At 57.2% G+C, this 27871-nt stretch overlaps 1 protein-coding gene across 3 annotated transcripts; it reads right to left on the bottom strand.

Moving 5' to 3' along the window:
- Positions 1-64: 64 nt before the first annotated feature.
- CBS (cystathionine beta-synthase) lies at positions 65-27077 on the bottom strand. Of its 3 annotated transcripts, none has more exons than XM_036911967.2 (17): positions 26505-27077; positions 19633-19849; positions 16515-16621; positions 14546-14680; positions 13098-13177; positions 12873-13007; positions 12274-12343; positions 10731-10822; positions 9866-9991; positions 8779-8863; positions 7253-7358; positions 6158-6235; positions 5896-6030; positions 5133-5241; positions 2851-2935; positions 2463-2504; positions 65-910 (listed from the first exon to the last, which is right to left on the bottom strand). In XM_036911967.2, the coding sequence occupies exons 2-17, from the start codon at positions 19839-19841 to the stop codon at positions 753-755; spliced, it is 1752 nt and encodes a 583-aa protein (XP_036767862.2). In that variant the 5' UTR covers positions 19842-19849; positions 26505-27077; the 3' UTR covers positions 65-752. The 3 variants fall into 3 exon arrangements, with proteins under 3 accessions (XP_036767862.2, XP_036767860.2, XP_036767865.2); XM_036911965.2 differs by lacking the exon at positions 26505-27077 and adding an exon at positions 25565-25690; XM_036911970.2 differs by lacking the exons at positions 2463-2504; positions 26505-27077 and adding an exon at positions 25565-25689.
- Between the last annotated feature and the right edge of the window lie 794 nt (positions 27078-27871).

Genomic DNA, 27871 nt, shown 5'->3' on the forward strand with positions numbered 1-27871 from the left:
CATGCTGCAATGTGGACGAACATCAGAAACATGCTGAGTGAAACAGGCAGACACAAAGGCCACAAATTGTATGACTGCATTTATATGAAATGTCCAAAACAGGTAAATCCATGGAGAAAGAAAGCAGATTAGTGGTTGCCAGGAGAGGAGGGAAGGGGAGAGGGTAGAGGCTGCTAATGGGTGAAGAAATATTTGGGGACTTGATAAAGGTGGCAGTTGCACAATACCGGGAATATAAGAAAAACTACTGAATTGCACATTTTAAATTGTTCATTTTAGGTTATCTGAATTTCACCTCAATTAAAAAACCCACTCAAGCCACTCTAACCAACAGCCACATGTGAACAGCATGGCCAGGAAACCCCTAAATCCTTCCTCAGCCCCTTTTCTGCTCTTCCCAATTCTGGATTCTTCTCCAGAAAAGGCACTTTCTTCTGCCTTTAGTCCACCCTGCCCCACTCACTGCACAGGTTCACCTGCCTGGCTTAGTTCCCTTTTAATGAAATTTCCCTGTTGAAACACTTTATGAGAAAGTCAAATTAAGAAAACGAGATCTCATCTAATAAACCATAAGTAGATGAATTTATCTAAAAGGAAACAGTAACCTTTCGGCCGGCTGGGCTAAGCGTCCTACACCTACCGCCACCCATTGTGAGAGCAGTGCCTATCCAGGCGATCAGAGATCATACGTGTTTGTTTGCTGTTTACGAAAGCAACAGAGAAGGGGCGCCAAGCCAGCAGCGTGTGGGGAGTCAGGGCTGGGGGGCCGCCCCGGCTGCTCTGGCCCCCAAGGCACTTCCTGACTTTGTCTTCTGGTCTCGCTCCCGGGCAGCCACAAAGTTCAGCAAGTCGATGGCAGTGACGACCCCAAACACCATCTGCCTGTTCCTGGACTTCGCGCTGCTGTGGTCTGAGGAGGGAACGTGGCAGCGTGGGTTTAAAGGCGCCTCCAGATGGAGCAGATCTGATGCAGCCTTGCCCACCCCCAGGCACTGCTGGAGGCCGAGCCCCGAACTGCTGCCCTCAGGGCCTGGCCCAGACAAGGAGGGTTCCTGAGCCCCTGCCCAGAGCCTGCCCACATGTCTCCAGGCACCTGTGTGTGGCAGGAGCCCAGGATGGCACACAAGGAGGACAAACAAATGCCATCCTCTCCTGACAAAAGCCACCTGGGTGAAGCTGCAGGGAACGGGCTCAGCTTCTGGGAGCCACGCACGCGGGGCCAGATCCCCAGGGGTCTCACTCCTGCAAAGCTGCCTGTGGGGCTTCCTCGGCACCCAAGGCTTGAGTCTTGGTGTGATTCCAACATGGTTCACATGCACGAACTATATCAGTTCACATCTCCGGCCTAGGATTCTGTCTTCAAACCCTTGACTTTCTCTCAAGCTTAGAATGAATGCCAGCCCCTGGACCGCGAGTCACGCAGCCATAGGGCCAAGATGCTTGCTGAGATGTTAACTGTGTGTGTCAACATGACTGGGCCACAGGGTGCCCAGATATTTGGCCAAACACTGTTCTGGGTGTTGGAATGAGATAGCATTTGACAGGGTTGTCCATGAAGCACGTTGGCCCATTAGCGTGGTCGGCCTCATCCAGGCAGAGGCCTGAACAGAACCAAAAAGGCTGAGTGAGAGGGAGTTTTTCCTGGCTATGGACCAGACCGAAACCCTGGCTTTCCCTGGTCTTGGGCCTGCTGGCCTCGTTGCGGGAGCCAATTCCTCATGACACATTTCTCTCTGCACAGACACACATCCTATCGGTTGTTTCTCTGCAGAATCCTGACTGACACAGTTGTCCCGACGCGGGCAGAGCTGAGCAGGGGCAGGTCATGTCCCATCCCACCAGCCCCATCTCCCAGCACCTCCCTGGCCACCTGCTTCTCCTGCCTTTGAAAGCAGAGGTCGAACAGGTCAGGGTGGGAGGAGGGCATGGTGCTAGCTGGCACCCCGCTAGCCTTTTAAAAGCACCTCTAAACCAAGGCAAACCCCGACAAGATCAGCTACCATGTTTCAGGGAGTTTCAGGCCAAGGGGCCGTGCTGGAGAATCCTGTCCAGGGCTGGTCTGTGCCGTGGGCCTGGGAGGGGAGCCCTGTCTGTAACTGCCCACACCAGGCCCTGTGGCCCCCTCGGAGCCACTTGTCCAGAGCCGGGGCCCACAGGCTTCCCATAAAGGCCCACAGGCTGTTGCCACCACTCGGCTCAGCGGCACAGCAGGACAGCAGCCACGGCAGGGCACCAAACACCACCATGCCCAAGAGAACTTGACTGACAGTCCCTGAAATTGGATTCATATTGCTTTTTGGGGATGTTCAAATACAAGTGAGCATGAGACCAGACAGAAGGAAGAAGCCTCCCACCCAAGCTTGGGAGTCAGGGACCCCAGACGCCTTCCCCTGGCCTCGGAGACTGCAATTCTGACCACAGAGCCATTTCCAAGGGGCGTGCGATGGGCGAGACGTACATACCTGCAGGCCCCCCCACTACTCCTGACAAGGCCGGGTCCCGTGCTGCGGAGCCAAGGACGGGAGAGGGTTAGATGGGGGCGCCCCAGGACAGCCCTGGCCTACAGCGATGTGGCGAGGAGGCCTGGGAATGGCGCTGTGAGCGGGAATTACAGTCCCATGGTCTCACTGGAAGTGGGTACCCCATGGGCCACGAGGGGGCCCTCTGAGGTTCATGGCCCAAGGCTGGGGTGGCTGAATGTCAGCACTGTGAGGGACAAGGGCCTCATGCCATGCAGGAGCTCAAGGCAGAAGAGCGTGTGCAGAAGCCTGGGGTTGGGACTTGGTGGCCAGAGCCCCACAGGGCTCCTGTCCCCACTCCTGGCCCTGGCCCCCCGTCAGCCCCACTTACACTGGATCTGCTCATGCACCACCAGGGCGAAGTGGTCCATCTCCAGGATGTGCGAGAGCTTGCCCAGTGGGTCCACCAGGCGGATCTAGAAGAGATGCCGGGTCAGCAGCAGCAGGGCCTTACAGCCTGGCCTCAGCGCGGCTGGAGCCTCAGGCACCCAGCAAGGTGGGTATTGCTCCAGAAGGCCCATGCGTAGCCTTCTGCTGACTTAGAGATGGAAGGCAGGACTCAGAGGGCGTCAGGGTACGTGCAGAAGACCCTTGGATGAGCCACCAACCCCAGAAGACACAGCAGCACATTCTGTACGTGTTGCTAAGTGGAAGCCGGTTAGCATTCCACAGAATGGATCCTGGTCCGTGACATTCTGGGAAAGGCAAAACTAGCGGAAAGATCAAAGAGAAATAGGTGGGGCTGGGGCATCTGGGGCCATGTACACACATTACTCTGTGTGATACTGTCATGGACACACTTGTCACCACCCACAGAACTGTGAACACAGAATGGACCCTCAGTGAACATCAGCTACAGGTAATGTAACACTGGTCGTCGATCATAACGTGGGAACATCAATGCTGGAGGTACCAAGGGAAAACTACAGAGGGGAGAACACGGACTCGCTCTGCCCTGTCTGCTCAGAAGACCGATGGTATGCTCTCCCACTCGCGCCTGCGGGTGCACACTGCATACCCCTAGGAGAGACACTATGGGCCATCTGTCAAAGATGAATCCAACTGGGCTCACCTGCAGCTTCAGGGAGAATGGCATTTCCAAGGAGCTGGGAAAGGGAATTGGGGGAACATGCAACAGAAAGCCCGGGAGGGACACTCAGGAGCACGGGGACCTTGGGCCCCGCCATGGCAGGGGGGCATGAGGGTGAGCCCCGGGCTAGTCACCCTACTTGGTCTACCCGTCACCGCCCACTGACCCAACAGCTCCTTGTGTGCGGGACCTGCCCGGCAGCACTGGCCCACAGTGGCCCCCAACATGCTTTGCTCCTGCCAGCCCCACCCAGCATCTCCCTGGCAGGACACTGAAGCCCCCAGGTTGAGAGCCTGTGGGTCTGGTCAGCACAAGAGCCGAGTCAGGCTGGGGACTGGGGCAAGGGTGTGGCTGGAGGTCTGACTTGGCCTAAGGGAACGAGCCACCAGCTCTGCCCGCTAGGAAACAAAAACAAGCCAAGGGCCCAGCAGGATGGATGCCCTGAGTGCAAGGGGCTGGGGTGCACACGGTGCAGAACCAGCTGACAGGGTGGGATGGAACAGGGTCAGGCAAGGATGATGCACACAGCGCACCAGGGATGGGCCTCAGAGTGTTAAACGTGTGACAGGAGCTGGATGGGGCACCCAGTGTGTGGCTGCCTGTGAGTCAGCATGCCCATGAACAGTGACAGAGTGTGGCAGTGGTGGCCGGGCATGGGCTAGGAGGGGCAGGGCCTTGGAGGGGCACAAGGAAGCCTTTGAAGTGATGGACACACATCCTCTCAACTGTGATGGTTTCCTGAGTGTGTTTCCATGTCAAAATCAAGTGGGATGTGCCAAATATGTTCCCCTTGGGGCAACTATGGCTCAATAAAGGGAAGGGAAGGAAAAGAAATTTCCAGAAGAGCTGTGGGCAGCAGGATGGGTGGAAAGGGCCACCTGCTCACCTGTGACTGTGGGCACCGTGCTCCCGCTCAGGGGCATGGGGCCCAGCAGCCCCCTGCAGCTTACTGGGGATGGGTGTGGGGGCGACGCCTGCTCTGGGTGCTCTGGTGCCTGGGACTCGGGGAGCTGAGGAGGGCCCGACTGGGCTGAGACCCGCAGGAGGAAGGAGCCAGGTGAGGCCCAGGGACCGCTAGAGTGTGAGAAACCCCGACACCAGTACGGGAGCAGCGTCCATTGGGCCCTGCTCGGCCCCTCGGGCAGTGGCTGTCATGCTCAGAATGACCACGGGGTCTGACCGGTCCCAGCTAATTAAATAATTAGGCATGCCAGACATTAAGAGAATCCACGCACAGAAAAAGCAGGGGCCCAACACCCCGGGAATGGCTACGCTGGCAGGTACCCAACTCAGCTGCAATGACGGGCTTGCCAGTGACCCCGGCGGGTCCCAAACAGGGCACACAAGGGTGGCCCTCACCGCCTAGGGCCTGCCCCCTCTGGAGCCTCTCTAATGGCGAAGCTCAGGTTTATGGCCCGGGCAGTGTGGGCGGGGCCTGGCACCCTCCCAGGGGAAGCTCTGCGCCTGCATCTGAGGAGGGCACCAGGGTCTCGCACCTGCTGCTCTAGCGAAATGGCCCGTACCTGTTTGAACTGCTTGTAGAGGACATTGTGGACTTGGTCTGACGGCTGGACTTTGCCGGCAAGCAGGGATGACAGCATGTTCCCTAGAGTCACCATGCCCAGGATCACTCTGGGGAAGCAGGGGATGGAGCAGGGGGTCAGGCAGGTGCCTCTCCCCCTGCCCTAGACAGAGCATGCCCACAGCACCCTCATGTCAGTGTGGTCCATGGCCAAACGTGGGAGTCCTCTGAGAATTCGCATCTGCAGGTGCCCACGCACGGCAGGAACACAGCAGCAACAGGAGGCCCTGCCTGGAGCTGCCTATCCAGTGCACGGGGACGGCAAACCACCGAGTCCTTGGGTGGCTCTGTTCTGGCAGGTGTCAAGGGTGACCAACCGGCTGTGTCCTGGGACGTGGAACTTTGGGTGCTAGAACTGGGACAGTCCTGGGAGAACTGGGCCGGTTGGTGACCTGGGCATGTGCCATGGCCTTCCAGCAGGGGACACATCCAAGAGCATGGCCGGTCACCCACCACCCACCTGCTGAGTGCAGTGGGGCAGGCCAGAGCCTAAGGGCCCAAGAGTTAACATGGCCGGCACCCTTCGGGGGTGCTCAAGGACAAAAACGTCCGTCTCTGAACACCTGTATGCAAAGGAACCGGCCAGCTGGTCAGCTGTGGGGGGCCTCACGGCTGCCATCCAACAAGGCTGACACAGAGCACCCGGGCTGGTGGCTCCTGGCAGAGCCAAGGGCAGTGCTCTGGGTGGGGCGGCTGACACTGACCCCGATTCGTCGACCACGGGCACCTGGTCGAAGCCCTTCTCCCGGAGGATCTCGATGGTGTGCTCACAGGTCACTGTGGGCAGCACTGTGAGAGGGGCTGACAGGCTCAGCTCCTGAACTCTGAGGTGCCACCACCTGAAGGGAGAGGGCAGGGAGGCAGGGCCATGAGCCAGGGCGCAGGACGCACGCTGTCACCAGGGCTGTGCGGGGGTACGGCCAGCAGCATGGGGCGCAGCTCAGTGTCCACTCGGGGCGGCCTCACCATGGCTTCCTTCCTGTGAGGTCCTCCTCCTTCAGGAAGCCCTTCTGCAGCATCCACTTGTCGCTCAGGAACTTGGACCTGCCGGCAGCAGGAAGTCGCTAGGGCGGGCCGTGGGTCTCACTACGGCCTCGAAGAGCACCGAGGACACACGGCTCAGAAGGCCCAGCACCCCTCCCTGGGCCCCACAGGCCCAGCAGAGCCCCCCAGGGCTGGCTGGAGGCTCTGGGAAGAGGGTCTGGCGCCAGACAGTAGGGACCTGAACTGGAAACTGGGGAAGACAGGGCATCTGGGGCACACGTGTCTGGGCCAGACGAGCTCAGAGCACAGGGAGGGCTCTGCCCGGACCTTCGCCATCCTCCGGGTTTGTGGGCAGCCCCTGCCCTGTCCGGCTATGTCTGCTGTGGCAGAGGGAGCCTGTCCCACCCAGGGTCAAGGACACCAGGCCAGGCCAAGGGGGCTGCTGGAGACCCACCCTAAAAAGGCAGGTTGAAGGCAGCAAAGTGGGGAGCAGAGGTGACCCGCTGCCCCATGACCACTGGCTGTGCCAGCCCACGCCGTCATTCCCGCACCCCTCAGCCCCCCCCCAATGCTCGCACACCCGTGTGCTTGCACAGGCTTGCCCAGCTCATGGGGAGGTGGGCACTCTCACAGCTGCATGGGAGCAGGCACCCTGGGCTCAGGGCTGCCTGGCAGTGGGCACCCAGATGTGACTCACCCGACACCTGGAACCCCAACTTGGGGCAGCTGAGCTCACCAGAGACGCACCACCCCCGCAGCTCTCAGCACGGAAAAGCCCCGAGGGTAGGATGGGGGCTCTAGAGGCCCACTTCTGCCCTGCCCCCCAAAGTCTACAGCAGAGCAGCCCAGGCCCACAGTTGGAGCCAGTGAGGTGGGGCGGAGCGGGGGACTCAGAGCAGAAGGCTGCAGGCCTCTGGGGAGCTGGCCTGTGGTCCTGGGAGTCAGGACCCAGCACACACATGCTAGGTACCCCTGGACCCCAGGGACCTTGGAGGCTGACTTGTACACGCATCCGCAAGAAGCAGCAGGAGCAGGACCGCGGTCCGGCCAGCGCAGCGGGAGGGGCGCGTTTCTTACATGTAGTTCCGCACAGAGTCGGGCAGGACCACCACGCAGCGCTGGCCCTCCTGCAGTTCCTGGGCGGCCTTCACGGCCACCGACAAGGCACTGCCGGCACTGCCACCTGCAGGAGGCCAGGCGTCAGCCCTGCTGGCATGAGGGCGTATGAGCACACCAGCACGTACTTGGGAAGGCTGCTGGGAGCCACCAGCTGAGGCTGCCTGGGGGGAGGAGCTGGGCTCGGGCCAGGAGGACCCCCACTCTCACTGTCCCTCCATCTTCTCTATGCCACCAAGAGACCCCTCCACCTCACCAAGGAAATGCAAAGGCCCTGCAGCAAATGGGGTTCCTCTCAGGCACGGGGATGGCTCTGCTGGGGAAAGGGCCACTATGGGGCTTGAGCCCCAGGCAACACGCCTGAGCCGGACCCCCAGATGTAGCTGTGCTGATCCTAGGCGCGTGTCACTGACCACTCGCACCTGCCCCCGCAAGCTTGGGCCCGCCCTGCCCAGCAGCCCTGAGTCAGGGCTGGAGGGACCGGTTCTCAGAGGAGGCGGTGCTCCGCCTCGGCCCCTGTGGCCCCTCTGGGCTGTTGAGCAGGTGAAATGTGGCCCCCAAGGTGTCCCCACAGGAAAAGGGCCTTCTCCCAGCACCGAGGATGACACCGAGTGTCACATGATCACGAGGAACAGGTGTGCGTTTCTTAACATTATCTGATAAACCTTCCAGTCATAAGCGGCTTGTGCTCAGACCCAGTCACGTGGAGGGCTGGCTTCCCTCCTGTTCTCTGTCCCCGCCCCATGTGACAGGGTACAGAGGAAAGCACTTTACAAGTGACCAGACACTACACTCCCCATACAAGACTTCAAGGGGCATTCAGTGGAGACCCCTCTGGGCATAAATCCCCTGAGATCCCACTGGGCCTTGGGGCCTCCCACAGGACTCAGAGCTGCAAGAAGCTTGTCCCATCTCCTTCCAGTGGGGGGCCTGCATCACGACGCCCTCCAACCTCTCCTGGTGCTCCTGGCACCCCATCCCAGCCTCAGATACCTGTCAGTGGGGAAATCAATGCTGGTCTTGATTGCAAAAATAAAGGTGTCTTGAGCACTTTGGCCTTGCCCCAAAACAGCCACACAGATGACCATGAAGCCAGGACACCCCTCATGGTGGGGCCACGCTGGAGGCAGAGTCCGCACACCGGCCCCACTGACTACTTCCTGCCTGCATGTCCCCAGCCCCTGCACCTCAGGCTCCTTCCCTTCTCGGGTCTCTGTGCCACCCACTGTCCTCAGAGAGGCCGTCAAACACAGAAAACAAAGCACGTGGACCCAGCAACCCCAGGAACATACACCTAGACTCTAGCCACGTTCTGGATGGGCCTGCCCGCCTGGGAGGATGAGCATGACCCCTGACCGAAGGGTCCTGAGGAGCACGCTGCTGTTGTCACGCGGCCTCGGAGTGAGGGGGACCTTCCCACATTTGGACAGGAAGCTGGCAGAGGGCAAGGGCCCCTGTCTGTCCTCTGCAGCCTGCCTGCCACTCACCACACAGCAGTCCTTCCTGCGCGATCAGCATGCGGGCGAAGGCAAAGGACTCCTCGTCGTTGCTCTTGAACCACTTGTCCACCACCTGCAGGCAGGACCCAGACCAACGGGCTCTGGGAGGGGCCTGGGCAGGCGAGGTGGCGGGGCAGGGGCCCACAGCCCGTTTGCAGCCCCACAGACAACCTTGGCGAACAGACGAGGCCCAGCCCCCCATCTGGGATCTCATTCTCCATCCACAAACCTGGAACTTTCTATCTTTCCCTGGTCCAACATGCTCTGCTTGGAGCTACTGAAACTGCCTGCCGGCCCCCCCATACTGCATCGGCTGTATGTCCCTGCTCCCTGCAGGGCCCATTCTCGGTCCCTGGGGCCAAAGCACCCTTCAGGGCCTTAGAAAGAGCCACTTCTGGGGCCCTTCTCTTCCCAGGTTCGCCCTACTCACCTGCTCTCCCCGCCCACAGCTCCATCCCTCTGCAGGGGCCGGACTCGTGCACAAAGCTGGAGCCACAGTCTCTGCCCCATGGGGTTATGGCTTGTACAGGCACACCTCGTTTTATTGCGCTTTTTACAAACTGAAGGTCTGTGGCAACCCTGCATCTAGCAAATCTGTTGGCACCATTCTGCCTGCTCTGTCTCACTTTGTGTCACATTTTGGTAATTCTCACAATATTTCGAACTTTCTCATCACTATTACACTTGTTATGCTGACCTGGGATCAGTGGTTAACACATTCTAACCGTAAGTACTTTGGGATTATGGTACGCACACCGTTGCCCTACGCATAATGCGGCCGCACACTCAGCAGACTGCAGCGCGTGCGAGCGTGACCGCAGGTGCCGGGGAGCCCGCGCACTCACTGGCCTTCCTCCCCGCGGTACCTGCTGTGATGGTCAGGAGCTGCCCGCAGGGACTTGAGGCGAGCCTGACCGAGACGGCGCGAGGAGCCACCTCATCATGACGACACTCAGTAGGAAAGCCAGTCCTGGCCCCTGTGGCCAGTTGGGCGTCGGACATGAAAGGACATGCCCTGAGCTGGAACTGGCCGCTGGGACCCCGCCTGGTAGGGGCTGCACCCCGGCCCACCTACCGTGCGGTCCAGCACCGTGGGGATAAAGTCATAGCCAATGCCCTCCACCTCGTAGGCTGTCAGCTCTGTCTGGTTCAGCTCTTCGGGCTCCGCGAGGATGGAGCCTTCGGGATCCACACCAATGATCTGCACAATGGGTGGTATCAGGCCTCAGGTCTCATCTGCACGTGGCTGGCTATTATTGGGGTGGCCGTTCCCATCCCTGACAGGCCCCAGTGAAGACTCACCATGGGGCGTGAGCCCCATTCCCTGCCTACAGGGGTGACACTCAGGGCCTGGGCGCTAGGGAGTTTACAAGGTTAACATCCAGCTCAGGGCAGAGGGGACAGCAAGTGGCTTCCTAGGGGAGCAACTCCTGAGCAGGACACCCCCATGGGACAGCCGGAGCCTTGGGGACAGTGCTGGGCACTGATCGCTTCCCAGAGGACAGAGAGATGAAGGGAGCGGGCAATGCTCTCTGCACCACCAGACGGCTATTTCTAGGAGCCCCTCCCCAGGTCCACTCTTAACACCAAACAGGTGGAGCAGATGCAGGGCCAGAGCCTCTGAGCTTAGAGCTTCCGGAACAATCCTTGGAGGCCACCCCCAGCTCATGTGGGCTCCCAGGTCTTGGATCGCTGGGTTCCTTTATCCACCAGACACCGTCTTCCGAACATCTCCCAGGCAGGGGCAGATACACACACCATGTAAGATACAAGGCTAAGTGGATGCCAGGAAGAAGTTTCAGCTCTAAGCACTCGAGGCCCAATGCCAAGACGCCTGATGATCATGCCTCCAGCTGCGTTCGCACACCCAGGCCTACCTGTCCTGGGCAGGGCAGGCTCTGGCGTGCCTCCACACCCCTGGCAGTCCCTGGGTCACTCACCTTACACCCAGGGCATTTCTCCTTCAGCTTCCTGGCAATGCCTGTTATGGTGCCGCCCGTGCCTGCCGAAGCCACCAGCATGTCCAGCTGCCCTGATGGGAGAACAGGGTTGGGCTGTAACCCGGCTGGCCCATCGCACTTCATGATAAGTGAAAACACTCCACTGAAAGGAAGGCAGGTTATCAAAAGGTACAAAAGAAAACCAATTCTCAAATGCCAACAGATTCCCATCACAGGCCTTCAACCTTACAACACACTCAGAGTGACAGGGCCCAGGGAGGTTAAGTCTTTGCTAAACACTGGGCAGCCCCTGAAATGCATGTTTGGCTTGAATCTGTAAAGCCCATCTGGAGGTGCTCTACACATTGGGGTGGGGCCTGGTGGCTAGGGGGGCCAGGGCACTGTGGCTTGGAGGGTCAGGGCACGGCAGCCGGTGGTGCCAGGGCACGGCGGCCGGGAGGGTCAGGGTACGGCAGCTCGTGGGGGGGTCAGGGCACTGCAACAGGAGGCTGGGAGGGTTAGGACATGGCAACAGGGAGGGTCAGGGCACAGTGGCATGGAGGGTCAGGGCATGGAGGCTGGGAGGGTCAGGGCACGGCGATGGGGGGCCAGGGCACAGCGGCCGGGGAGCCGGGCCCAGCAGCGGAGGGAGGCTGGGGCCCAGGGAGGTTCCCCACTGTGTGCCACTGATGCAGTCTGGTTTGGAATGACATGGATAAGTAAACTGAATTATAACAGAAATAGAATAAATCACTCAGGCTTGGCTCAGAAATCACCCAGGTTCTTATACTGCTGAGTGGCCACTCAGGCGTCCTGCAGACAAGTCAGTGCAGGCACTGTGCTGGGGCAGAGGGCTGTTTTTGCTAAATGAGAGAATTCTCACACATAAAACCTGGCTGAGCAAGTGCCTGGGCTGCACTGCTGGACTCCTGGGCATGAAGCGCGGCTGCCCGAGACAGTGCCGACGCCAGACTGCAAACAGGAAGCCAAGGGTGCCAACCACCTGCAACTTCTCCCTCAACTTCTTAGGGAAACAGCCCATCAGAAAACACGGCCACAACCCCCTCAGGGCTTGGCATCAGACACTTGGAACAGTTCCAAGGAGCTTCATGCCTGTACAGGGAGCAAGCTAATTGCAGGCATCATGAGCCCAGTTCTAGAGATGAGAAAACCTGATGCTGAAGTCAATGCCCCAAGTTGGGGCCTGACGCTGAGTTCAGCAACATGAAGGCCCAGCTGTGGGCCCAGCATCAGCCTGGACACTCATTCCTGCCCTAGAAGCTCCTTCAGGTCTGGAAGACAGACTTCTGAGTAAATAAATAGAACTGCGCAATGCATTTGGTGTTATGGGAGAGGCACAGGCAAAGGCCAAGAGAGCACACAGAGAGGGGAAAACACTAGGGAAATGCTGTAGAAGGCATTCCAGAGAGCGGACTTTGGAGTTGTGTTTTGAAGGCTGAATAGGAGTGTACCAAGGAGTAAGTGACTTGTACACTCAGGCAACCAGGGATGCAGTTGAGATGGGTGGGGGGAAAGGACGCACCATCACACTGCTGCAGGATCTCCTCAGCTGTGGTGTCATAGTGAGCAAGGGGGTTGCTGGCATTGCGGTACTAAAAGGAAAGACAGGAAAGAGGCCATGAGTGAAGCCAAATACACTGAATTGGCAGCAGCTTCAGGCAAACAGCTTGGTGTAAACCAGAGAGGATCCCAGCAGCTCAGGGAAGACGAGGCCAGTGCATGGGCAGGTTTAGGAACCCTACAGACAAAACACATTAAACCCAGCTTTCCAGAAGATGTGATGTCTCAATTATCACAGAAGTGAAATGAATGAGATAGAAGAGCTCCCCGTAAAAAGATTTTTACGCATTTTATGCCTGCAGATGGCTTGCAGGATCCTCTGCAAGGGGCCCTCAACCCCGCGTGCTGCACAAGCCCCCTGAAGCTATCACAGACAGCAGGGACCAAGGCTGGACGGATCCTGCAGTCACAGGCTGCAGAAGCAGGAGACCAGGTGCCAGTCTGCCAGCCACCTTTGCAGCCCCACCCCTGCTGCAGATGCATCCCCACCCCACACTCTGACAGAAGACCCCCCGCCTAGGTCACACCACCAAGTGCTCTCACCCAGGGCCCGGGGCCCACCTGGTCCAGAATGTGAGAATTGGGGATCTCATTCCTCAGCCTCCACGCCACCCCCACGTGTGACTCAGGGGAGTCAAACCTGGCGTTGGTGGGTGTCCTCACGATCTCGGCCCCCAGGGCCCTCAGGACATCCACCTGCAGAGGGACGCAGTGGCCTTCATCTACCCACCAGGCCTGCCGTGCGGGGGCCGGGTCCCCAGGAGAGCGCCCGCCCCACCGGCCTACCTTCTCCATGCTCATCTTCTCTGGCATCACGATGATGCAGCGGTAGCCCTTCACGGCGGCGGCCAGGGCCAGTCCAATCCCTGGGGACAGCACATGGGGCTAGGGGGGCCCTGGCACCCTCAGACCCTGCCCAAGTACCTGCAGCCAGTCCCACAGGCAGAGCAGCTGCTCTGAAGGACTGCACACAGGCCCCTGCCATCCCCTTCTGCCATTAAACGCAGGGCAGGTTGCAAATGCTGGAAGGAGGAATAACGAGTGGGCATGCTCACAGAGAAAAGCAGGGGTGCAGAGCGTGAACTCCAATCCCCCCAGCTTCTGTTGGGCACCCACGATGCATCCTGGGAGCCACAGGGTAAAGAGCAGCAGCCGTGGCACAAGAGCAAACACGGGGAGCTCGTGTGAACATGTGTGACCCCCAAAGAAGGGGCAAGCAACCCCGAGGCGGTAGGAGGCTGGCAGGTCCTGGAGGGCACAGGCCAGGGCACGGGTGCCTCCTCCTTAGTCCCATTGGAGTCAGGCGCATGTCCAGAGGACAGAGATTTGGGCCAGACAGGCTCATCCTCAAGCCGTAAGATCTAATGGAATTTGCCCTGCCAGGTCCAACTTGAAGGGCCCCGGGACCCCTTCCTTCTTCCCCACTGCTCCCTCTGGGCTGGGCCTGTCTGTCCTGTGCCATCCAGGCTCCGCACCCAGGCTCACAGCTGGAGAGGAGTCGGCCTCAGCGTGAATGCACCTGAGCCTCACCCAGACCTGATTTAGGTGAGGTGGAGGCAAGACTCCAGAGTGACGCCGGGATGAGGGAGACCTGGGGGCAGCTGGGATGGGTGGGTGTGTTCATGAGCAAGAGGGGGTGGATCTGGGGTACCAGGGCAGAGTGCTACGGGCTGAATCATGTCCTTCCCAGCTCCTAGGTTGAAGGCCTCACCCCCAGGACCTAAGAATGTGACTGTACTTGGAGATGGGGTCTTTGGGGTGGTTAAAGTAAAATGAGGTCACGTGGGTGTGTCCTGCTCGATCCCATAATGCCTGATGTCCCTATGAGAGGAGATCAGGACATAGATACGCAGAGGAAGGATCAAGGACATGGAGAAGACGTGTTTACACACCTCGGGGGCGGAAACAGCCCCGAGGGCCCCTGGGTCACGGACCTGGGCAGTACTTTCTGTGGATTCAGCTGCTCGGTCTGCGGCTGGCTCCAGGGCCTCTGGGACCTGTTACCTCGGCTCTGGGACACTAACACAGAGCTTTACTCGCAGGTGTACCTGCTCACATAACAACGTGGACATCAGCGCACGCTGGGACTGCAGGGTGTCAGACAGCAGGCCTGGCATGTAGCTGCACGCATGCGTTGGGTGCTGAGCAAACAGTGCCAGGCTGGCCAAACAGGCCAGCGCATGCAGCAAGGGTCACCCCAGGCTAGGGGACACTCCTGGCCCATCAGAACCCACCTGTGTTCCCTGACGTCGGCTCGATGATGGTGTCCCCGGGTCTCAGGGTCCCGGCCCGCTCGGCGTCCTCGACCATCCGCAGGCTGATGCGGTCCTTCACACTCCCACCGGCATTGAAGAACTCACACTTGGCCACTGGGAGCCAGAGATAAATAACAATAAAGGAAGAGGCCCTGACCCCTGCTGTGTCCTCCCCATTACCCGAAACTCCCCAGGATGCACAGGCAGGCCTTTGCTGGCTCTGCAACCCCTCTCCATTCCCACCTTGCACCCCTGCACCTGGACTGGGGTGCCCATTGGAGCTCCTGCCCTGCGCCATCCACCTGCCAACCAAGGGCATCTCCAAGTGAATGGGAAAAAGGGACTCGCAGAGCCCCTCCAGTGGGCAGACCAGAGAAAGTCCCCGCGGGTGCCGCATAGACAGCGGCTGGCTGGGCATGCAGATGCCCAACCAGACTGAGTGCCCTGCCGGGTGACTGCTTCCAGAAGCCACGGCCCCTGGATCGCACTCCTGCCACAGCTGCTTGGGAGCGGCAGCCCTCCTCGGCTGCCCCCCGCCTCCATCCAGGCTGCACCCTCTGCCTCCCTCCCCACCTGCCCCACCTCCCTCCCCCCTGCCCCATCCCCGCCTCCCCACCCTGGACTTTTCCCCCACCTCCCTCCTCACCTGCCCCGCCTCCCCCTCCCCCTCCTACCTCCCCTGGGAGAAATCCCCCACCTGGTCCCCTGGGTGCAATGCCCTCCTGTGCTCAGGCCCTTGCCTCTGCTCACCATTCCCTATAGGATCCCTCCTGTCTCTTAAAAATATGTGAAAGGGGGGAAACACTGCACCACATGTGTCCAGATGGACCCCGGACCAGCCTATAGTCACACTGGCAAATGACCTTCCTCTTCCTTTGCTCTCATTTCTGAAAACCACCACTAGACAGTCTCCCTAGAACCAGGCAGAGGCCCTGGGATGATGGGACGTGTGAGTGTGTGGTGGGGAGGGGGTCCTGAATGTCTGACTGCTCAGCAGGCCTGTGCCCCAGGACCAGTCGGGGTCCTGCCATTAGTTAGCTTTCTAACCGGCCATGGGAAGCCAGCACTGAAACAGGGGCCTAGCTGAGCAGCCGAGGGTCTGGGACAAGCCACGTAACCAACCTGAGCCTCAGTGTGTCCACCTGTAAAATGGACACACTAAAATATGCCTCAGGCTACTGCTGCACGCAGATGCAACAGGCCCATGCCTGCTGGGAGCTGTGACCTGATGGACGGGCGCTGGGGTCGGGGCCTCCCGGGGCTGCTCCTGTGCAGCCAGCCTACCCACAGCAGTGCCCAGGGCCGGGGAGAGGGGTCTCTCCCGAGAGTGGGGGTCAGGCTGGCGAGGCCCCAGGTCATCAGCATTAGTGAGCCTCTCCCACGTGCCCCTAGGACCCGCTCAAGCCCCTACCCCACCCCATGCTCAATACCCTGACCCCCCTCCCCAGCCCCGTGCCTCGCCCCCTCTCTATGGGCTCCATGCCCTGGAGAAGAGCGAGGGTGAGGAACCCCCACACCCTCTGTGCTCCTGGGAAGAAGCCCTTTCCCCACAAGCTCAGAGGAGACTCGTAGGTCAAGGACAAGATCAGCCAGCCTCCAGAGGCCCACCGTCTCATGAAGGATGGATGGATTGTCTGTCCCCACAAAGCTAGCCAAGCACAGACATAACTGCCTCCTGCCAGCTGACAACCCCTGCCCTGGCCCCCGCTGGCACCCGTCTGCTCCTCCCGGGTGACGCCCTCTCCGGCTGCAGCTCACAGTCCCCTGCTCCCTGACCTGAGCTCTGCCACCCCAGCACAGAATTATATTTTCTTCCCAATCTTGCCTGACGTGGTCTCGGTCACTTATTGACCAGCTTGTTTCCTGGTGCCTCTGCCCCCGAGAGGGTCCGTGCTGCACCCCAGGGCCCCTGAGCCGCGGTGGGAGGCGGAGAGGGGCAGGTACTCACGGAGCTCACACTTCAGGCCAAACTTCTTCCCGATCTTGTTGATCCTCACCATGGGGGTATCCCCGATTTTCTTCAGGATATCTGGCAAGATTTTGGGGTTTTTTGTCCTACAGTAGAGAAGTCCGTGAATACTCAGAAAACAAAACAAAACAGTACTAGGCTTGGCAGTCCAGCACATTGTTTTAAATAAATCAAAAGCAGTGGCTTTAATGGGAAATCTGAGTGGCGATGGTGCAAACCAGCACACGGGGTAGAAGGTGACATTGATACGTAACAGCCTATGCAAGCAGCCTGTGTCTGGGGTTTAGCTAACAGGCAGCCGCACCAGTGTGGACTCCTGGGTTTGAAAATAAGACAGAATCACTGGGCAGCTGGGTGGACAGGACATGGACCTCTCTGAATTATTTTTGCAAGTGTTATTTCCAAATAAAAAAGCTAAACACTGACTTTGAAACAACAGGTTCTGGTCCATCTTCCCAGAAAGTTTTCCTGGGACCCTTCCTTCCCTCCATCTCTCAGCATCCCACCCTGGGACACCTCCTTTTCTTCTCTTTGATGAGAAAACTGGTGCCATCCCCAGAGCAGAGACCTCTTGGACAGTGACAGACTTCAAAGCATCCCTCAAAAAATGTCGGGCACAGGTGGTGTGAGGCCTGGACCGACACGGAGGACAAATCCTGGCTGGTGGTGGCCTCTGCCCTTGAGTTGGGGTCTGGATGCATTCCCAGGTGGACCTCCACGATCAGGGTGGGATCTCCTTGTCATGGACACTGACACCATCTCCCTGCACGTTCTGGTGACCATTTCCTCTCCCCAGAGGTTCTGCCACCCAACAAGCTGGTGGCAGGTGACGGGGGTGTGTGCGATGGCCCAGCCCCTGAATGCATGTGTGCAAGTGATATGCAGGCATTTCCTGAAGTGCCCCATGTGCCCTCGGTCCTTGACTCGGGCTGATGCTGATCCCATGCCCTCTCCCACCTGCACCAAGGAAGGGCTCGCCAGATAGTCATCTGAGAGTGTGAACCACTGACCACAAGTCTCAAGTGCAATAGTTCTCTGCACGCTTGGATTTCTGACTTACCAATCCAGGGTCCTCCAGCCTGCGTGGGCGCAGTCACCACCCGAGAAGCCATGAACTGCCCCTCACGAGGGGAACTGGGAGGTGGCTCCTCAGGGGGCCCTGAGGCAGCTAAGGAGTGCTGGCAGCAACAGGAAAGCGGGACCCCGACAGCCACCTTCAGAGGAGGCGGGCAGCTAAAGGGGACACCGCAGGCCAGGCCGGAGGCAGGTTTGGCAAAGCCAGGCACCAGGCCCAGGGAGAAGTCCTGCAGCAAAGTGCTCCCGACCCTACCGCGGAGGGAAACCAGGCCCTCCAGCTGAGCTGAGGCAGGAGAGGGTGAACACCTGCATCCTCCCTGGGGGCACCCAGGGCTGGTGGTGGCCTGTGATCCGAGGAGGCCACCTGCCACCAGGTAGCACGGGGGTCCCTGACTCAGCGCCAGGCCCCGGGGCAGAAGGTCACCTGAGAAGCTGAGGTGCTCCGGGCAGGAGCTGGGGGTAGGGTTTACTGGGAAGGCCTGGAGCCCCCTCCTCCAGGCTGTCTTCTCTCCGACAGCCAGGGGGCCTCCCGCCCCACAGCGTCTGAGAATAAGTCACAGACTCCTTACCTGGGACCAGGCCCACCCGCCTCTCCCCTGCTGTCACTTCCACTCCGGGCCTCCTAAGCCCCCCTCACCTAGGAACCACGTGGAATCAATCTCCTTCCCCAGACAGGCCAAACACAGGCCCCTTCTGCCCAGCCAGGTGCCGGTCCTGTGGCCGTCCTGGAGCCACCTGGCCTGGCTGCCCTGCCCTCTCCCCTCCTGGACACTCCCCGGGGAGTGCTGAGGACTGCCCCCTCCAGGAACCTTGCTCCACTGGCCCTGAAACCGTGTGCTGCCTGGGCAGGTCTCAGAACGGGACTGCACCCACTTAGGGGCTTAACAGGGGTAATCAGGCCACAGGTGAGACCGTACAGGGGTACCATTATCTTATGCCTGGATTGCAGAGCACGCTTCCACCCAGGGCCCAAGGCTCCCGGCACCCTGGGCATCCGGGACTCTTTCCTGCCCCTCCCGCCACCTGCAGCCACACCCCACCTCCCACAGGCCTTTCACCAGCTGCTCTGGTTTCCTCCGGCAGCAAACGCTCATCCCAGCTGGCCAGCAGCCACCTGGGCCTCTTGAGTTCACAGCACCGAGACACACGTCCTGCTCAGAGCTTCTGACTTACAAGTTTTCAGTTCTCTCTACCAGCCGCACTGAGGAGTGCACACCAGCCCCCTCAGCCCCCTCAGCCCCCAGCTCTGATTTCAGAATCAATAACCATAAACATTGGCAGGGCGGTGAATAAAGAATAAGAATCAAACATCTAAAAGGCATATTCTCTGGCTCATTTGTTTTACTCCTGGGCAAGGACACAGAGGAAATGAAGACAATACTAAGATTTAGTGAGCTCCATCTAAGTGTCAGACGGACCTCCTGCAGCTAGAAGAAGGCACGAGTATAGTTGGTGCTCCGCAAAGATGCACCAACCAAATGAGTGTACTGCTTTCTACTACAGTGATTTACAGCAAGACCCCTGTAAACATCTCAATATCCAATAGCAGGCCTAAAAATTATGATCTATTCAATTGAATGGTCTCTTCCCAACCACAGCAAGAGTCCACTATGGAAAAATATTTCATGACCAGAAGCATTCATGACGTAGAGTGAGGTAGAAAAGTACAGGCTTGATGCTAATTATTGGAAAGATTCATACTTACTCCAACACAAGTGTGTGGCCAGAGGGACCTGAGTTAGAAACAGCACCCTCCCAGTCACTCAGAGGGTGTGACTTGGGCACATCCATTATTTATTCAGCATCTACTTGTTGGGCACTGGCCCAGCGGCTGGGCCACAGCACAAACCAGCCTTGGCTGGCCCATCTATAAACCCCCCACCCAGCTCACCACCTGGCCAGAGTGATTAAAAGGAGAAGGGCTCATACTCCAGGTCCACTGATTATGTGGCTTCCAGGTAACAAACTCTTCCTTCCAGGTAATGCACGGACCATCTTGTGATCATAAACGCAGACTTACAAGGTAGTGTGGTAATGTGGCGAGTCAGTGATAGGCCTGCCCAGCTGCCAGGAGCACCTGCTTGGGGCATCAGGTCGGATCCATAGGCGATCCTTGGCTTCCTTGTCCCTGGGGGGCTCCTTCTCCATGCTTCCATTCCCTGAGTGTGCCCCTGGGAAGTGGGGGCACCCTGCAGGCCCCTTTTCTGCTTGTGGTGTCTCGGAAGGCATGCTGGGATCTGCAAAGGGAGAGGGGAGAGGTTTCGTTGGTTTAGGCTGTTTCCAAGCACCCGCAGAGCAGCCTTTGATGCCGCTGGACCCAGGAGTTCCGCTCACCCACCCTCCTGGGTGTGAGGTTCCACACACTCAACTAGCTCAGCAAGAACAGGCAGAAAATGTAGGCAGCAGCTGCTGTGGACAGTTTGGCACTTTCTTCAAAGGTTAAACATAGAACTACCATGTGACCCAGCAATTTCTCTCCTAAGTACACATCCAAAAAAAATGGAAAACACATATTTGCACACCACATTCACAGCAGCATTACTCACAACAGCCAAAATGAGGGAAAAAACCAAGGGCTCATCAGCTGATGAATGGATAAACACAATGTGGTACACCCACACGGTGGAATGCTATTCAGCCTTGAAAAAGGAAGTTTGAACATCTTCTCACATGTGGGCCTGCGTGAGTGCATGTTCAACCCCCACGAAGGTAACTGCAGAGATGACACCTTATTTAGCTTGACTGTAGTGATCTTTTCACAGTGTCTACATATATCAAAACACCAAGTCATACACCTTAAATATACACAATTTTTTATGGCAAATAGCTCAAAAAAGTTTTTAAAAAGACTACATTTTAATTCGATGAAAATAATAATAGAATGGAAATAATAACAGATATATATTTACCGTAAAAAAAAGTAATGGTATTTTGATAGATACTACAATATGAAACAACCTCAAAAAATGTTTTTTTTGGGTTTTTTTGATAATATTTATCCAAAAGGATGCACACTTCTTTAATTGGTACATTTGTGTATAAGTATTTGCATAAATACTTCATTGCATTAAGATAACATCTGCTAAAACTTACAGCTATTAAGAACCATCACAAATCATACATTCCATAAAATCACCAACCAGTTTTTCCACCCCATAATTCATAGGTTATATAACAAGTCTTTCTTCAGTAATTACAATGGCATCATTTTAAAATCACTAGTCATATTTAAGATGTCTATTATATGAATCCTTCTGGTGTTTAGAAGCTTAGGTAAATGATCTATTGTGGCTAACAAACTTTACCACATTTTTTCACATTAATTTTCCACAACTTCTTATTTATACATTAAAGTTTATTTCTGAGTTCTTTTTGACATTCTAGGGACCTCTGTGTCCAATTTGTTCTGGTACCACACTATTTCAATTATTATAGCTTTGTAATATGTTTTGATATCAAGAAAGAGAAGATTCATTTGTCTTTTTTTTCCTTTTTCTTTACAAAATTGGCTTTGGATATTCTTATCTTAATACTTCTCTAGAAGTTTAAACTCTTTTTTTCCTGCATAGAAAAAAAGTTATTGATTTTTCATTGAAATAATATTTAAATACTAAATTGTAAGACATCTTTTTATCATACAGTATGTTTTCCCAAATATTCATCTTTCACATCACTTATTAGTATTTTGCTGTTTTACTCATTTCTTATAATCTTGCACATATGTAGATTCTGTTTTTTTGCTATAGTGAAGGGCATTGCTTCCATTGTAGTTTCCTGTTGTTCATTTCAGTATATAGAAAAGCTATTGGTTTTTATCCATTATTTCATATCATGAATATTATACTTCTTGTTTTTGAAAAACTTCTTTATGAACCTAAATTTATTTATATTATTCAGTATTTATTGAGCATCTCTCCATACCACACTGTAGTTCTCATCCACATGACTATGTTCTTATCCATCACTATATTTTTTTCCTGCACATTTGTAAACCACATGTTTTAAAATGAGCTCTAAAATTTTATACACAATCAAGCTCCAATCTCTTACTCTGATTCTTAAGCCAGATCCTCTCTATCTTGGTTTTAGTCCACTTTTCTGGGGTTTAGCATACATCATTTTCTCCCACATGTCTTCTGTTCCATCTACTGAGACATTGTAATTCTTTCATATCTTGATTATGCATTTCTGCATGCATTTCCTATTTGATTACTAGGGAAATCAGACTCAAATGGCACTTCCTGTCTATAGCTGTCCTTGACCACATGTTCAGACAGAATTAGCCTCTCTCTCATTTGTATTACCATAGCAGTGTGTGCACACTTCTATTGTAATACAGGTCACATCATATTACATTTATTTTATCATGCCTCTGTCACTCCTCAAGAGGCTGTGGCTTCCTTCTTACTCATCTTTGTATCCTCAGTAGTCAATATAGTTCTATAAAATTTTTAAAATGAGAGAATTAATTTATTAATTAGTTTTAAATAAAAACTAGTGATTTATTGTTTCTGGAACCCATCATTCTTTTCTAATTAGAATTGTGACACTCTTCCATTTGCGTTCTCTCGAGGCTACTGATATTTTCTATTATTTTCTAAAAGATTATCACTCATGGTTCTGAGGTCACATCTAAAGTGTTTTCACTATAAAGTAATGTGTCTGGAGCTAGAACTCAAATTATTTTACATTAGAGCTCTAAGCATCTCCTTTTCCCCTCTTATCTTCATCTCTGGCTTAGGTTTCTTGTTGATGATGTTGATTTTTCTTTTTTCAATTAGAAAACCATCTTACTTGCTGTATAATGGAAGGGAAGTGGGAGTCCAAATCTCACAATCTTCACATTTCCCATTTTCCACAATGGCCCCCCTTCCACAGGTAGGCAGTAGCTGAAAGGTAGAGTTCAGAGCCATCATCATATGGCAGCTGCAGCCAGGGGCACATCCAGGCCACAGGGACTGCAACGGTCTGTCACCTCTTACCACTGCAGCCCTTAAGTGACGTGGCAGAACATCCGTGTGAGCCTCCAGTCCTGACGGGCCCTGCTGCAGGCCAACTCTCTCGGGGTAACCCTTCATGGCAGGGATTTCTTCAAGCAATCATCATGCTCATCTCTGGCTTTTTAACAGTGCATCTTCAGTACCCTTTTTGGACTCCAGTCTGCTCACACTCCTGACAAGTTTTCAGATAAAAACTCGGATTCTCTTCACTTCTTTTCTCATCTCGTTACTGAGGCTCAGAGTCCCCGGCCGGGCCACTACGGGTCAGGAGGGGCCGTCGCCGTCGGCACGTGAACCGCACCGGCCGGACTGCCTCAAAAAATGTTTTGCTTGTGAAATTTGTCCAAAGAAGGACAAATACTGTACGATTTCATCTAGATGAGGGACCTATGATAGGCAAATTCATAGCAACATTAAGTAGAACAGAGGTTTCCAGGGGCTGGAAGTCACTGTTGAATGGCTGTTGAGTTTTGTTAGTGTGGATGAGAAAGTGTGGGGCAGAGGTGACGGCGATGGTTGCACACCAGATGTGCGTAACACTACTGTCTCGTACCTGTAAGTGGTTAAAACGATGAGTAGTATGTCATGCATATTTTACCACAATTTTAAAAAATCACACGAAACCTTAAAATAGATGAGACCAAAAAAAAAAAGGAAAGAAGGAAGACTGGCATCAGTGTGCCAAAGGCGAGGCTCTGGGGCAGCCCTGCCTGGCTCGGCTGCTCATTCAGGAGACGGCCGACCCGCACACCCGCATCCTCAGAAAGACCAGGGCTGAACTCAGCCCCCTCTCCTCTTCCTTTGATTTTCCACGGGGGCCAGGAAGTCCATCACTGTACACAGCCATCATCGCCACCAGACAGAGGCCTGAAAATTCACGCAGCTCCGACCATAAGGAGCCGGGACCAAGACAATGAGGGGCTCCTGATGGAACCCCAGAACAGAAGGAGGATGCTGGGGACACCGAGGAGGTCTGAGTGGGCATGGGCTTCAGTCACCAGTGATTCCATGAGGGCCATGAAGTGTAACAAATGCTCCTACTGACAAGAGGCGTCCTTAACGGGGAAGCAAAGCATGGGACTTGTCCGTACTGTCTTCTCAGTTTTTCCATTAACCTAAAACTGCTCTAAAAAAGTCTTGGGAGCACAGTGGGTTGGAAGGTCACTGCGAGGAACTCGTGGTAGGGGATGCGGCCCAGGGTGGTCTCCTCCTGGGACCCCAGCCCCCTCCGAGCACCTCCTCTGCCCCTAGGACACCTCTGAAGGCAGTGTTGCTGTGAAAAAGTCGGGGGTCCAGGCGGAAGTGGGGTGAAGGTGCAAAGGGTTCTGGGCTCCGAGGGTGGGGGCCGTTCCCTTTCCACGGGAGCGGGCGCGCCCAGGCCCCAGAGGCCGCCCCCGCGGGTGCCTTTCCTCCCAGCGCCCGGCAGATGGCCACAGGACCCAGGCCCGCTCCCTCTCCGCCCCTGCGGGTCGCGCCCCGTCGGAATCCACCGGCCCGCGCAGCTGTGGGCTTTCCGGGGAAGCCAGCCTCCCACCGTTGGGCCCAGAAGTCCCTAGAGTCGTGGTTCTTTCAAGTCTTGGGATCACCAACTTCTTTTCCCAGGGTTCAGGTCCCCCGAAGCCACCCAAGAATGTCCCGCGTCTTCCGACCCTTAATAAGCCCCCGCGCAATCGGAAAGGGCCCTCCCCCCGCGGTGCGCCCAGGCTGCCTTCCGGGAGGTGATGTCTGCATCTCGCAGAAGCCCCTGGCCCGAGTCTCCCTCCCCACGAGAGACGGACAACCACGGCCCAGCCAGAACCCGCGTGGACCCGGACCCGGCAGCCCTGCGCCTCCTTTTCGGTGACTCGCCTCTCCTGGGGCAACCCCAGGCCCAGTAAGGCGGCCGTAGGGACACAGATGGAAACCCACCGAGTCTCCGCAGACCCAAAGGCACCCGGCAGGATGCTCGCTTGGCACCTGGGGCCGAACCCAAAGGCCCGGCTCCGCTTCCCGCGGCCACCAGGCCCGGCGGGCCGACGCACCTGCGGCCTGGGGAGGTGGGCTTAGGGGTGCCGGCCGGCTGGCTCCTGCCCACCTTAAACCGCAAGACACGCCTGGGCTCACGACGCCCCCGCGGGCATCGTGCACGCGCGCACCGGTGGCCGGGACGGGCCGTTCGTAGGGCCGAGGGTGCAAACGGTAGTAAACTCTCCTTTCAAAGTGGGAGCTTTCGGGTGCGCGTTTAAGACCCTGAAGGGGACCTGGAGACCGCCCGCTCGGCCGGCCTTTACGAGAGGCACTTCGGCACTTTAGGACCAACACCTCCAGGTAATCCTTCGACGGCTGAAAGTTTTGCGGCGCTGCCCCTCCCCCAGGTCCCCATCTTATTCCCCAGGTCAGCCATCCGCCTCGCCTACGGTTCAGGGGCGTGGGGGGTCGCAGGGCACCCTCCACCCATCTCCAGTATGTGTCCGAGGCTGGGCCCCGCGTGCCCAGCGCCCTTCCCCAGAGGCACCACCTCGCGTGCCACCTGTGCAACTACACCAACTGCTACCCCCACTCCATACAACTGGCAGAAAGAGCAAATTTCGAAACAGCCACTTCCCATTTAAAATGCAGCAAAAACTCAATAATCAACACCATTATAGCGCATCGCCCCCAAACCCCTCCTTAGTTCCAGTTTGACGTTCTCGGGCTTGAAATCCCCCACCGCCACCCAGGTGGGCTCGTTAGGGAGTTGGGTGGTAGGGGCCCGGGGCCACGTGCACGTGAACCACGGGTTTCAGGACTGTCTGGACTCTGGGAGCGGGAAGGTCCCGGGTTGGAGGTCCGCGGAGAGCGCGGGGCGCGGGCCTGCTCCGCCGCGTGCAGGTGCGGATGATGCAACTCCGGCAGAGGGTGGGGGCGACCCGGGACCCCCGCCCGGCCCCTCGGCCCAGGACTGGGTCGCGTCTTGGCCCGGCGGGCGCTCACCTGCACGGAGACGCGGGAACGAGGGGTGGGCTGGGCGCGTTCAGACCCGGGGAGCTGCAGCCCACGCAGCTGCTACGCGGAGGCCCAGCCCTGCCGGCTGGTGGCGGGACGGGCGGCCCTCGGCGGGCGCAGGCGATTGGACGCAAGGTGGGGGCGAAGGGCGAGCGCCAGCCAATCCCGAGTGCGTAGCGCGGGTGCGCCGCGCCCCGCCCCCGCCCCGCCACCCCGGGATCCGCCCCTGCCCCCACCCCACCCCCAGGTCCACCCCCACCCATCCTGCCCCGCGCGCCCGGGTCTCCGCCCTCACCCCTCCCGCCTGGGGACCCTGCCCCTTCCCGGAGCTGCCCACTCCCGCGCTGCCCCGTCCCGCCCTGCCCATCCCGAGCTCCCGCCCCCACCCACCCAGGCCCCCACCAGCCACCGCCCTTTGACGCAACTTGCCCCCGTCCAGGTCCTCCGCCCCGGCCCGCCTCGGAACCCCCCTGGCTCGCGGAATCCGGGGCCCGTGATCGCTCTGTACTGCGCGCTCCGATTCTGCTTTCCTTGGTTGACTGCCTGCTCTTCGAGAGCGAAATGAATATTTATTGTCAGTTTGAAACGTGCTGCCTGGAGAGAGGACAACCGTGCATGACCTGCTTGCCGGGTCCTCACGCCGCCCTGGTCGCACGGCCTCCGGGCACCGGGCTCGCTTCCCTCAGGTCGCGGGACCTCCGGAGCCGAAGCCGCAGGCGGGGCCGGCGCGCACTCGGTGGGCGCCGGGCACCGTCGGCGGGGTTACCTGCGTGCGTTTCCCGCCCCCACTGTCCACGAACCCGGCGAGCCGAGCGAGCGCTCCCGGGGGCAGGGAAGGCTCCAAAGCGCCCTGCCAGCCGCGCACTCCAGGCTGGAGCCGGGAAGGAGCCGGGCACCCACCCGTGCGCTCTGACCCCACGGAGCCCACCTCCCGAGGCTCCCGGGCTGGCCCGCAGGTCCTCGCGGCCTCTGGGGACTGACAAGTCAAGGGCGGGGCCGCCAGTTGGGTCCCTTGCCGTGCACTCTGGGCTGGGGCTGCGCGCTCAAGAACTTGGCCACCCTGCCACTGTCGGAGGGAAGCCCCTGCGGTGCTTCTGTCGTTCCACATAAGACCTGCGCCCCCGAGGACTCATCTGAAGATGGACAAAGCCGGTAGTGTGGGGAGACCGGCATGGGCACGGCTGTGAGGTCAGGTGGTCGGGTCGTGTTTCTCACGGTGACACGTGAGCGGAGATCCGAGGAGCCGCGTCTTTTGTTTCCGTCTGTACACCGCCAGTTGCCAGTGATGGGGGCCGGACCAGCTCAGGGTGTCAGAGGAGTTGGGAAGGTCCGTGTGGCTGGAGAGGTCGGGCGGGGTGGCCTCGGGGACCCTGGAGCAGAGGCCTGCATCTGGACGTCAGCTCCGATAACACGGGCCCTTGGAGGGTTTCCAGCTGGGGAGGTTTGATTATGCTCGTAATTATGGTATCTTGGCACAATTACAAACTGCCCCCAAAGAGGAAAGAATAGTATAAGAATCCCAGATACATAGATCTGCAAAGGTGAAACTTTTAAACCCCTGTACTCTGTGGAGGTGACCTTATTTGGAACTGGGGTCTTTGAGGGTATAAATGACCTCAGATGAGGCCACATTGGCTAAAGGAAGGGGGCTGCTACACCCGACAGGACTGGTGTCCTTTTATAAGAGGGAAATTTGGACAGCTGCTGAGAGAAGGCCGTGGGTGTGAACACAGGCAGAGATCCCAGTCGTGCTGGTACAAGGTGAGGACCACTGGCAGCCACAAGGTGGGGGGCAGGAAGGACCCCCACCTGGCGCCTTCAGAGGGAGCAGGGCCCTGCCCACAGCATTGGGCTGCTAGCCTATGGAAATGAGAGACAATACATTTGTGCTGGTTCAATCTATCCAAGTTTGCAGAAATTTGTTATGCCAGCCCAAGTGTGCTCTGACTCCACAGAGCCCACCTCCCGAGGCTCCCGGGCTGGCCCGCAGGTCCTTGCGGCCTCTGGGAACTGACAAGTCAAGGGCGGGGCCGCCAGTTGGGTCCCTTGCCGTGTACGCTGGCAAGTTTCGGGACACACTTCAGACTCAGAAAAGTGCAAGGATAGTACAAAGAGTTCCCAGAGGCCTTTCGCCCAGATTTTCCAGTTTTTACTACATTCCCTTTACACTCCACCTGTCTCTGTCACCATGATATGAATCTAAGTAACTGTCACCTCCTTATCCTCTCCCTATCTGGTTTTCCTGAATGCCTGGGAAGTTGCAGACATGATGTCCCTTTACTCCAACTACCTTCA

Source organism: Manis pentadactyla, chromosome 1, assembly GCF_030020395.1.
Source record: "Manis pentadactyla isolate mManPen7 chromosome 1, mManPen7.hap1, whole genome shotgun sequence".
NCBI lineage: Eukaryota > Metazoa > Chordata > Mammalia > Pholidota > Manidae > Manis > Manis pentadactyla.

Coding starts and splice junctions, on each gene's coding strand:
- CBS (XM_036911967.2), bottom strand. CDS start 19,841: ATGCCTTCCGAGACACCACAAGCAGAAAAGGGGCCTGCAGGGTGCCCC. Junction 9,992..10,730: donor AGAAATGCCCTGGGTGTAAG/GTGAGTGACCCA, acceptor CCCATTGTGCAG/ATCATTGGTGTGGATCCCGA. Junction 2,505..2,850: donor GGTGCATGAGCAGATCCAGT/GTAAGTGGGGCT, acceptor TTGGCTCCGCAG/CACGGGACCCGGCCTTGTCA.